The following is a 13,027-nucleotide window of genomic DNA, read 5'->3' as shown; positions in this document are numbered from 1 at the left end:
ACACTCTTCTACCAAAATAACATTTTGATCAACATTAATAGGTGTTGTGACACAAATTAGAAGCATTAGAAGTGTGCAGTGGTTCTGCACCAGGTGATAGGGTAGAGTCAGCCATACAGTCATGTAGCTGTGCCATGCAGAAAAAGCCACATTTGTCAGAGACCTTTAGCTATTAATAGAGTCACAATAATACTCTTAGTGAAAAAATAAAAGCAACAGTAAATTTTTAAAGACATGAGTATGGTTTTTACACCTTCTTGTGAAATGCTCACAATTTTAACTACTATCATGAGTGATAATATAAAAAATCTCTAAGAAAAGAAAGATTTAAAGTTTTTCTTTAAAACAAACAAAAACAGTTGAAATAAATTATTCTGTTTTCAAGCTACAATTGCTGGTTATATATTGAATTTTAAAAATTATGAAGTAGTTAGCTTGAACTTTATCATACATGTGATGTTGCATTTTTGGGATGCTAAGTTGTTGTAATATGTGTCACATATGCTTATGTCCCCCCCTCAACTGACAAATATAAATCTGAAGCCAAAACTAACAACTAAGATTCTAGCCATTATAGGAGGAAAAGGCCCAAGTAAAACGAGGATCTTAACATTTGAATAATATATAAAATTATGCTTCTGAAACAGTAAAATAGTTACCAGAAAACTATATTTATGGTAATTGCGTCAATTGTGAATAACCTCTTAGCAGAGATTGAAACAAGATTTAGCCTTCCTGACATGCACAGAGAACCACAACTTAAATCTACATAGTAGAATAAAGGGGAAAAAAAAGAGCTAATTTACATACCAAAGGAGGCTACAAAAGCTGAGATTCATTGTGCCTTTGACAATTTGACTCCAGGCAAAGGTACAGAGATACTTCTGAAGTTGTGAGAACATAAGCATGTACAGGCAGTAGCAGGTCTTTACTCATTACATATTTGTAAAGGATTTTTTAATACTATCTTTGAAGATAGAAAAAGGAGACTTCTCCAGTGAGAAAGTTTTTCTATGTCTGGCATTTTGTATTTTCATTCTTATGGAAAATGATTTCATGTAGCACCAAGCAGAACTTTCAGACCAGAGACGAATTCATAGTGCGCTGTAAAACTGATTCTAAAAAAAGCTCAAATGAAACACAGGACTCAAGTGGGAGTAGTGCTTATTCAGGACTTAAAACCATAGCTTTTTCACTCAGATTCCTAAGGGTGAAGCACAGCACTGACTGGGATTTGAGCAAGTGAACTGTCTTGATTGTAATTGTTATATAGGGTGGATTCAATGTATGAGATAGTTTTGAATGAAAAAAAAATCCAGTGTTTTCTACAGCTTTGCTGTTTAGCATCCTATGCCTTACATGATCTGTTTTGTTAGTTCAGCTCTTTTTCTCAAAATCCAGTGAGTCTGCATATTTCCACTCAATGACCTAAAGCCTGAACTGTTCTGTCTTAATGCACCAAAGATTTCTATGGAGAAATAGGACTAAGACCAAAATATGAAATAATCAGAATTTTGAATGAAAACATTTAATGCTGCCGAGAGAACATGACTGTGGGATCAAATTGATGAGAAGCATAGCTGGCCATTCATAGTTTCAAGCTAAGTCTTTATGTGTGGTGACTTTAAAGTTCAGACCCCCTTATCTACTTCATGTCCTCTGTTCTCAGCGTGATCTTAGCCATTGTTGCTGTTTTTCACCTATCTATACATCTGCAACTGCTGAAGACATTTCAGTATTCATTTTCAATAGTTCTTCATGTGTTCTACTCAAAAAATGCTACATTCTGGGAAGGCAGGAAATACAATTGCTGCTACTTTTTGAATTACAAACCCAAGTTTTTATTAAATTCTATTAAAAATTAATCTTTTAAAAATTAATTTGAAAGTAAGAGAACATGTGGTAAGGGCTACACTTTTATACTACTTTCTAATGAATTCACTTTTATTTAAATGAAAAACTATGATCAAGCCATTAAAGTTATTAATAATCAGCCAGTAGAAATCAATCTCTCATTTTCATTCTTTTTCCTGAAAAACAACTGCAAAAATGATATTAAAATTGCTGTTCTCAAATCCATATTTCTTGTTTGTTGATTTAAATCATGATTAAAATTGGTGATTTAAAAGGTTTTTCAATTATTTTAATTTAAAGCAATCTACCATCTCCTACTTTAAACATCATTTAAGCCAGTAAAGTGAATACTGTCCACTAGTTCAATCTGCTTAAGCAGAGCAGAAACCAGCCAATACTGGCATCAGAGAGAACAGGAAAGCTTTGCCATTCCCACAAGCAGCTGCCCTGCCTTGCACAGGGCAACTCCAGTTTCCCTGTCCTCAGTGTGTCCTGGACTGATGCCAGACCTGCATTATGAAATGTAGTTTAACCTAAATCAAACTCTGCTCTCCAGAACAGAGCTCAGATTTTGAAGGTTTAATTATGGCAGCAGAGGCAGCATGAATTCACCCCTTAGTGTCTACTTTGTAGGCAATGAGCAGAACTTCTCAAAACATTTATAGATTTTTTTCTAGGATTAGATACCTGATTGGCACTTTTGTGAATCTAACAGGTTGCACAGATTTCATTTTGGAATCAGTGGGAGCTGGACACACTTATAATTTGAAAATGTTGCCAGGATTTTAAATCTCTCTCTCATTATGTAAGTAAAAATAAAAAATGTTCCAAATGCTGCTGAGCACAAAGATCTTTAAAAAAAAAAAAAAAAAAAAAAAGGAATAATAAAATAAATGATCCAACCTGTATTCACACCATTTACACACTCATAAACACAAGTTAGCTATGCACAGTCAACTTTTAGACCATCACATTCGATTATGCTCTGTTTTACATGTTCTAAGCCTTTCTACTGTCCATAGCTAATTTAACTTTCCAGAGGATCCCTAAAGTAAGAGTATGTTAAGAGTTTCTGTATGAGTTTCTATGATGTTTCTATGTAAGAGTTTCTATGTAAGCATGCATGCATAATGTTGCAGCTGTGAGTAAAAATGCCCTCTAATTTTTAAGCCTGAAATTTAGGTTAGCAAATTTAGTCACAGGCCTGTTTGCCTCAGCAGGCTACAAGAGGGCCTACAAAGTGCCAGACAGACCAATCAGCTCAGGTGTTCAAAATATAGGCAGAGGGAAATCCAAGTTTTGTGGAACTTCAGAGAGAATATGCAGCTTCTATTACTCTGGAAGGTTTACATTTTTACAGGCAGTCCTGAGTTTTCTTTTTCTTTCCAGATAATAAGGCTGTTGACTTATTGACCTAGTACTTTTGAATGGGAGAAGAATGATTGCTTCAAAAAAGTCATTGCCAAAATTATCCTGTTTTTATTTCCTCTTTTCCCTGCAGAATGCAGTCTATTTTCTTCTTTGTCAACACTTGAGGCATGAAAAAGATTATATCCTTTCACATTGCAAATTGTCTTCTTGCAAATAAATTCTATAAAAACTTTCTAAATCTAACAGTCTAACCAAAGGACAGGAAACATCTCACATGACTTAATCAAAATGAATGGTAACACTGAATAATCTAACCTAATTCATTCACCTAGGCTGCTTTTGCTGTCAGCAGAACTAGCAGCACTTTGTGAATTACCATGGGAAGCAGCTGTTCCCCTCTTGCCCACAGGACTTTGCTAAAGTTATTGCCTACTGAAAACTGTTGCTAGTTTCTGGCCATTGCCCTCTGGAAGTCTTTATCACTTCACCTGCTAGCTCTTGCACTTTTTCATATTTTTTCATATTTTTCAGATTTAATGTATATTCATCTTCAAACATGCAGATCACATTAAGTCTGCTTTTTGAAATGTTCTACATTTTAAAACTTTCTGCAGTTATCAAACAGCCAGAGACAAGGACCAAAAGTCAGAAGCTAATTTGGAGTTTGTCACTGACAAGCTGCCTGTAGCCTCAGGGCTCACCTGTCTCCTTGCAGCCTACTCTGAGAAAGAGGAAATGTGTAGTTGCATAGCTCTCAGCAATAAAATAAGGACCAAATTGTGACTCATTGACACATTTCTGTTGGATGCCTGCTTCTCTCTTGCTCCACTGGGGAAATACATTGTGGCAGACAAACAGCTGGAGGAGAAACCTTGTCTTTCTGCTCTCTTCACCTCTCTGGAACAGATCAGTGCACAGTCTCCAGTGCACTGCAGCAAGGAGGGGCTCTGAATGCTTCTAAGCCTCTGCTCATTCTTCCATGTGTGAGAGGAAAATGTGCCAGAGGATGGCCATCAGCTTTGCTCTGTGACCTGTGGTAGATTGGGCTAGTAGAAATGATCAAGTATAGGGCAGCTTCTGCAGCTATCGTACACATACAAATAAAGCTGTATGTTGATACAAGACATTTTTCAGAGCAACAAGGGTTTCTGTATTCATATTTCAGTGGTGGCAGCTCTAACTGTGTGTGCCATAGAGCCCAGGCCAATCCCTGTGTTCATAAACACAGCATAGGTGCATAAATAGATACCCCTGTCTTCCCAGGCAAGCTCCTAAGAGGTCACAGAAGTCTCTGACATTTATAGAAATCTCAGCAGCAGCTGAAATTAATAATAATAATAATTATTATTATTATTATTATAAATAACAACTACAATTCCTGAGAGCATTACAAAGACAGAATAGTCACATCTCTACTGAGCTTTTATTTGTACACAGTTTTATGGACTTCCAGCTTTCAGTAGTGCAACTCTGCAATCACAGTTACATGTAATATGAGGATGCTGAAGATAACCCCTTGGAATTTTCTGAATATTTACCAGCAGTATACCTAGGTCCTGGCAGCTTTCTCAGGATATTTATAGGTTGCTGTGTTCACAGACTACTTTTTGCCTTTTGCCAGGTATACTTCACCAGTAAATCTGCACGTCACGCAATTTGTGGTTATGATAATGTAGAGGCAGTATATGCGTCTTACGGTTCAAGGAGTCGTTGCTTTGTGAATACATTTTTCAGTGAAATTTTGTCATGGTCATTACAATGAGGTCAACCTGAAAGAGCACTCCATCAGGCCAATGTACCTGCCTACCATAGGCCATGGCACTGGCTATCAGAAGATATCTTGAGATGTGTATCAATGGTATTAATATGTCCAGGCTGAACCATCTCCCTAAACCAGTTGCCACACTGACCGTGGTAGACCCAAAGCCTGCATGGCTCCTTCCACATTGCTGTAATATTGTACTCTCTGATATGTCAGAATGGTACTCCAGGGACAAAGAGTGAGATGTGGCTAACATTACAAAACAGAGGTTAGAATTCCAACCACTTTGAGCAAGGATTTTAAACCTCGTGAAATCATTAAGACCTGAGCAAATCACAGATTGAGATGTAGTATGAGAAAAATAATAATAATAATAAAAAATATCAAAAAGGCATTATATAAAGCAAGACATACTTTTTTTTGTTTGCAGAAACTGTAAGTTACTGAATTTTAGACCTGAACTTTCAGATTTATTTGTGACTGCCAGGAGTAGCCCCAGAGGAAAATAAACTGCAGTGGAACATTAGTCTCAGGCTGAATTCTTAGTTTTCTATCATGAGTTGAATACAATTTCCATCTCGTGGATGAAGTTTAAAAATCAGCCAATCAACATACGCCTATTCCAAATATGCAAAAGAGCAACAGCTAGTCTCTGGCGAATTTGCCTGTCCTGCTGAAAGACTGGAGGAGCTGACTGATGCCTCTTGTCAGCTGAAGTCTACTGATTTGCACAAAAGCAAAAAAGCAGGCAGTGTGACAGCTAAGGAGCACTTGTAAACACTGTGAAAACATTTTCAGATCCCAATGTTTGTTGTGGCTTTTTTTTAGGATCTTTTGTCTTCTTTCTTTGATTAGCTAAATTATTGAAAAGTCACTTTCAGACTAAAAAGTCATTTAATCTTGCTACAAATTTCAAAGAATCTTGTTATTGTTGGCTTGGAAAGCATTGCAAGAAGTAATTCTACAATGCTCCTCTAACAGTGACAGTGTTAATGTACACATTTTGGAAAACAAATGTAATTTCATAGATTTCCTGATAACAACTACAAAGTAATCAATTTTTCCAACAAATCCAATTAAGAAATTCCAAATAAACTAGTGCAAGCATTCGGGTTAGGGCTGTCATACAGAGCCACCTGTTTTGGCAGGTTTTTGTGGCCAGAAGTGATTTATAGATCCATCCAACTGGTGATCAGAAAATCATCTCCACATTGTCTACTTGCTGTGGATAAGCAGACATCAGACAAGGACTGTACAGTTTGACATATTTCTAACATGAATTTTTGGAAGACAATTTGGTTCACTCTCTAATACTGCTTAATACAAATCCTCTTAAAAATAATAATGAAAAATAGAAGATGAAAAGTACAACTTTGATACACTAAAATGCACATAACATTGACAAGTAGAATAAAAATAACTTTCAGAAGAATGTTTTAAACTTTTGTGGTTTTTCTTTGTTTGTTTGTATGTTGTCGGATTTTTTGTTTTTGTTTTTTTTGTTTTTTCTTTTGAGCGTGTCTGTGGTGCCATTGTTAAATTTGGATAAAGTGGAGTAATCCACACTGAAATAAAAACAGATAGGAATTTGAATTTGAACTGAAAAAATTAGTATTAAAGAAGTTGAGTTTTAAAAATATTCTGTCTCGCTGTAGTTGATAAAATATTGTTATGCATCTACAATGTTATTTAAATATGAATGGTCAGGAAATATTGAAGTACATGAAATATTCATACTGTAGAATATGCATTTATAGGTTAATACAACTGCCTTTCATTGTTGCAGGCCAAACTCTGGAATAATCATTTCAGTACAACTTTCACTGACTCTTTTAGAAGTTTACCTGAATAAGGGTTGAAGAACAAGTAGCTTTTACCCTGCAGTAATCTGATGTGAAGTTCACAAATGCTCTGCGCTTCATAAAAAAATCAGGGCCAATAACTAAGCTCCCTTGTTTATACCTGGGAAAATTTCTGCCTGCAAGGGACTACCAATGATTTACCTGAGAAAACAATTAAGGGTGGAAACATCTGGCATTCAGGCATTCCTCCATCTTGTATTACTCCAATGGAGCTGCTCTGCATATGAGACTAATGCTATTTTTAGAAGTGTACAAAAAATTTGCTTCTGTAACTGCTAAAAATTCTGTCTACAAGTGAAAAAGAAAAAAAACAAACACACCACAACCCAAAGACAAGAAAGAGAAGAAGAAAGCAACCCAAGAAACAGATGAAATGATCCTGGAGTGAAAGAACTGTATTCAAAGAGCAATAAATCATACTGACACACCAGCTGAATTGCACTGTCGAAGTACATATCATTTTTGGTTAATTATATTTGAAAATAGTTACCGTACCTTCTGCTGTAACCTCGGCCATGATGATGATGGTAAGAAATACCCTGTTAAAAAGGTCAAGATCTACAGTGGCAGCTTAGATAATACCTCTGGGTTGCTCGCTCTTGCAGGAGCTGGAGAACATGCAGGAGGGAGATCCTCCACTTTTTCTAATTCTGTTCGTTCTTCTTTTGTGCCCCTCTGAACTTTCTCTTTCCTCTGCAGATTCCTGCTCTCACCGAGCAACCTCAGGCCTTCCAGCGGCAATACTTCAAGCTCAGTCTTAAGTATCAGCTTCTAACAAAAATAGCCATGCCTCTCAGTGAGTTTTCTCTAATATCCTAAGAACCATGCACATGGCAAACAAACAGCAAAAAGGCTCATCTCTAAACAGGAAAGGAAAGCATGGAGAGGCAGCAAAAAAACAACAACAACAACAAAAAAAAAAGAACTGGGAAAGAGCTGTTTAACGCTCCTGCAGCCTCACTAACATAATTGCTGTTCTTTGGGGGTATGTCACGAAACATGAAATATGGAGTTCAAAGTAACCTTATCCACCCCAGCTCAACTTTATTCTTAGCACACTCAATGCTTAGCACATTCTTCCTGGCCTTATTTGGTTTGGGGAGGGTCCTACACAGCTTACTGCTGACTAAGGGGGAGGGTAAATTTAGGTAATTTTCTCCACGTTGATTCTTAATCACAATTACAGAGCTAATAAAGACACCATTTTAAACCTATGAAATTGTTAACCTCTTTTATTTTGATTTTTTGGAAAACTCTTGATGTGCTGATATTAATGTACATACTTCTGAAGTTCATCTAAGTATTACTGAACACTTTTGAAAGTATTAATAGCTTATATGCTGCAAAATCATCAAGGTAATATGCAAAAATATTATGGAAAAATAGATTTTTCACAGGTCTGATTCATAAGAAACATTAAATTTAGTACAAAATATTGGTGATTATAAACAAGTTTTTATAAAGCTGAAAACAAACTTAGAGGAATAAAAACACTAGCAATTGTAATGAGAATAATTTAAAAACTTGAGCAATCTATTCAGTGCATTGTTTACAATTTCACACTTGTGGAATTATGTGTGTGGGCAGAACTTGAAAGAGAAATTAGCAGAAAAGTACCCTCAAGCCAGCATGCTTCTACATAAATGTCATCGTCACATGAAATCAGAAACCATCTTGAACAGTTCTTACTAGGGAACCTATAGTAAGCTCTTCTCTGCTACAGAGGCTGGCATTTGCACTTCTCATCTTCCCTCCAGGAGATATAAGCACCTGGCTCTGTGGCAAAGTACAAGGAAAGGAATATGTTTATCCAGAGCACAAGAGGCAGAAATGAAGGCTCACTGAACAGTCACCATCAGGACTTTTCCTTTTGCCTTGTCACACTTCAAACCTGACACAAATCAGAAAATGATAGCCATTTTCTAGCCAAAGCTCAGAGACAAAGCTCAATTCCCTTCTTCCTGATGAAATTTGTTACACTAAGTTTTTATTACTTGGTGTTCTGTATTCAATGTGTTCTGATCAACTCCTGTTCCTCCCTTCACTCTTTTAGCCTGTCCTCACTAAGGCTGACAAAACATTTTAGAAATAAACATATTCATTTGAAAAATGCTCTTTCATGAAAACCTAAATGTTCTGTGGAATTATATTCACATCAACAGAACACAGTTCACAATAGCTCAGTGGTTAGTAAAGTGTGTTAGGATGTATAATACTAAAATAAAGTCTTTGTCTTTTTTTTACTTCCCTGTCTTCAGCTGAATTAATTCCATTTTATGTGAACAATTACATATGTTGGGTCACCAGTATTTTGACAGCTAAGCTACTAGCATGAGATAGGAGGAATATTGCCTCAGCCAAACATCAAGCACAGTGCTAATAAATATTGCAAAGTCAAGATTGCTTCCATTTATATAACCATTCAAATAAAGTAATACACACTAGGTTAGGGTATATTATAAGAGAAAACTGAATAAAACATTCATGTCTGAATTTTGTCCTTATGTAGCAAGATCCTGAAATATAGACCATATACAGTCATATATGTTTATATGACTGTATGTGTTGTCTCTCCTTCAATGTTTCCATTTCAGCTCCTACCACTTGCCCTCTTGCCTCCATGCCTTATTTCCTTTATTGCTATTTTTGCTCTGCCCTCTTTCACAGACTGATATTCTGAAACCAAAATATAAGAGCAGAGAAAGTGAGAGAATACATCTGGAAATCGATTTTACACATCAGCCCAGTGGCCAGAAAGAATTTCTTGGCAGTTTCTGCAACCTCTGCATTCTTTTTAGATGCAAAACACTCACTCTGGAAGGAGGCTAAAGCTATCGTACACAAAATACCTTACAAAAAGTATAGCTCTAGGCAACTGCATTGAAAGTTTTATTTGTGCCCTTCAGGGAGGTCAAAGTCAAGGCAGATGGGTGTAACATTTATTGGAGATAATCAGTTTGCAAAAATACAAAGAACCAGGTAAACAAGGTTCTGCTGTTGTTTGTTCATGACCCATAAGATTCATCATCTGAAAATTATAGAGGACGTTATATTCCTTCTTTAGATGGTTGGGCAAAAGAAATTCTCAAAACTAATTTTAGGCATTGATAAAACTTTAGATAAAATCTGAAGTTTAGCATCTGGTTCAAATTTAGGCATTTCTTAAGTTCTAAACTGTGAAATCCACATTATGCAGAAGGCCAAGAGAATATCTGTACAGATCTTCATCCCTAAAGTAAGGTATTTAAGCTGACACAGAATGCATTTTCGTGGGATCCATCACTGTTTAATTGGATAGGACGTCACCTTGTATAAAATGTCATTTCTCTCTCCTTGTTCATATTTTTAACCACAACAAAAATAGAAAATGTAAAATTACTTTGGTTCTTAAAAGTAATATCCAAACTTGGACTCACAAAATTTCTCCTCATTTTCTTCCCATCAGGTCTCAGATACAATGGGGAAATGCTCTTGGCTGGAGTCCCTTCTCAGGTTCCTGAGATATAAAAGTCTGTGTTAAATACAAACAAAATAAAAAGATTTCTCTTTATGGCTTTCTGAATAGAGAAAACACTCTTACTAACAGCAGCTGTATGCTGCTACAAATGTCTGTATGTAACCATGAGCCTTGATCTCAGATAATGTGTATTTCAGTGGAAGTCCTAACAAATGAATCAAATAAAATCATTTATTTATTTGAATATTTTATTTTAGGAAGAGTCTGAGGTTTACTGTTTCAAAAGTTGTACTATAAAATCCTGCTTATAGATGAATCACAAAATCACAAAAATACAAAATGACTTTGGCTGGAAAAAGTTATGTTGTTCATACAATCAAAGTAGAATATACAGATGTTTTATGAGATGATTCTTGGGTTGCCACCGTATTAAAAAGGGAATAGAGGTAGAAAGTACACCACATTGAATTACTGAGTATCAAGAGGGAAGTCTTTTGTACTGATTCAAGGAAGCATTAAGTAAGACTGTTGGTCAACAAGCAAATTTAGAACGAAATTTGAGCTTGTCTTCTAACGCATTTCTGAGGAATTCTTGGAGTTCAGCACTACAAAATCAAACTAAGCAAAAGCAAAAGATTTGATATCTTAGTGCATGCTCAGCACTGCAGGGTCATGGACAAGATACTTAACCTTACCTCCCATATATCTGATGAATCCTGGGAGTATGTTGTAATCAGAAATAGTCAGCAATTATCTGATAAGAACAAATGCAGGATGGAAGTATAAAGCTAGAGGGGAAGTTAGAGCAACTCAATCCGGTGAATAGTAAAAACACATGCAGAAGCAAATAGAGGATTTGAATTATGTCTGTTGGTGAACCTATATATCCATGAAGAAAAATATTAGTATTTTGGTTGGTATTGGATGGATTCCTCTGAACTAAGCATTTCCACTCTTTTTATTGTTGATTTTTTTCTCTGTTACTTAGAAGTGAGACTTTCATTCAGCTGCAGTGATAAGACTGTGTGTTTTTCATTATGAAACAAGAGCAGATTCAAATTCTGATGCCCTTGTGATTAGTCAGAGATATAGTTGTTTTGACCTTCTATGGAGCATTAGTAAAACTCTAAAATAATTGTTTTTCTTTCATGATTAATATTTTATGAATGCGACTTGCAAGATTTTGGGAATCAATATGATAAAATTAGACTTATTGTGGATATACTATAGACACAGAACAAAAAAAGATCTAGGTATACTGTCTGATTGTGATTAAATTTGGCAACATTTAAGCATTGTTATAAACCATAAATTGTAAGCCTTCTGATAAATCAGTGTGAATTATTTTTTCATTGAGAGTTAGATACATAATACTTATAAACTCCTACTTTAATGTGTAGGAGACAATTAATTGAACACCATGGTAGATCTGTCCTACATTTAATGCCAACTACTGACATATGAGTGCAGAATACAATTAACATTGTCTCTCTCTGTAGGCTGACTGCTCTGAATTCAAATCAACCTTTGCTGGGGGACAGCTGACAGGTACACTGGGGTCACATCACCTTGGCACTCCAGGCTCATTAAGGGACATTTCACAGGTTAGGTTTCACAGAAAGAATTTTCTGCAAAGCTACGTGATAAAAAGACAGCAGATACAGATGAAAATATCTATGATACTGAGTGTTCCACTTTACCATAGACAATACTCCCAATTATACATAATACTACCAAATTGCTGAAGTAACTTCAGTCTGAATGTGACATTGTGATTATACATCTCTAACATCTAATAAGGTCCACTGATTATAAGACTGTTTGAAACCCAGAAAACAAGATTGTTACAAGATATCCTTTTTCTGATATATCTGTAGAGAGACAGTGAAGAAAAATTAGCGTGGAACAACTTTCCTTGTTTAGGTGTGTTTTCTTTAAATCTACTGTGATACTATGAGCTAAGTTCAGGAAGGGCATTTATTGCAGCATGTCAACTTAGATAAGTTTGGATGAGATTTACCAATTCCATATTTTGCACCTTGTTTTTTCATTTAATCTACTTTATTTTTTCTATTTTAAGAGAGAATTTTGTTATTACAATACTCGTGGCTTTACTTTTATTTCTGGGTAATTTTCACAGAAAGCCTCCAGGGTAGTGAAGAAGGTATATCTGAAACTGAATTCTTTTTAATATGTAGTGTTCATAAAATCACTTTAATAGTCTTTTTCTATAGAAAAAGTTGCATCCAAGGTTAATGTTTTACAGAATATAGCAGTAGCCAAACAATAGAAACATGGGCTGCCCTTGACATAATATTGAGTGAGAATAGTTCTAACATCCTAACAAACTTAGAGTGCTTCCTGATCAAAAATAGTCTTTCAAAGAAAGATGACTGCATGCCTTCTGATATATTTTTGTTTGAAAAGAGGGAGAAAAAAATGACAGTGTTTTCAAAACTTTGAAAACAATTTCCTATTTTAAAAGCACAAGACTCAGGAGTATGTAGGTCTCTCCAAAAGTACTGCCACTTATTTATTTCCATGGAAACTACAACATAAACAAAGAGTGCAACACTAGTTGATAGAGCACATTCTCAGCCATACAACACTCTTTTTCAAAATAACCACCACTATAAGCTATACATTTCTGACAGCGATGAACAAGAGCCTGCATGACAAACTGCATCAGAAGAGGTGACTACTGTTGCTGTCACCACTTTG

General features: G+C 35.6%; 1 protein-coding gene across 1 annotated transcript in view; it reads right to left on the bottom strand.

Annotated features, from left to right (window-relative positions):
• Nucleotides 1–7,880, bottom strand: part of TRDN (triadin) — a 205,327-nt gene extending 197,447 nt beyond the window's left edge. Inside the window, exon 1 of the mRNA XM_085217385.1 lies at nucleotides 7,345–7,880. Within this exon, the coding sequence (XP_085073511.1) occupies nucleotides 7,345–7,366 (22 nt within the window). The 5' untranslated portion in view covers nucleotides 7,367–7,880. The remainder of the gene's footprint in view (nucleotides 1–7,344) is intronic.
• Between the last annotated feature and the right edge of the window lie 5,147 nt (nucleotides 7,881–13,027).

The sequence above is a fragment of the Meleagris gallopavo genome, chromosome 2 (assembly GCF_905368555.1).
Source record: "Meleagris gallopavo chromosome 2, MGAL_WU_HG_1.1, whole genome shotgun sequence".
NCBI lineage: Eukaryota > Metazoa > Chordata > Aves > Galliformes > Phasianidae > Meleagris > Meleagris gallopavo.
This window is presented reverse-complemented; position numbering and strand designations above follow the sequence as displayed.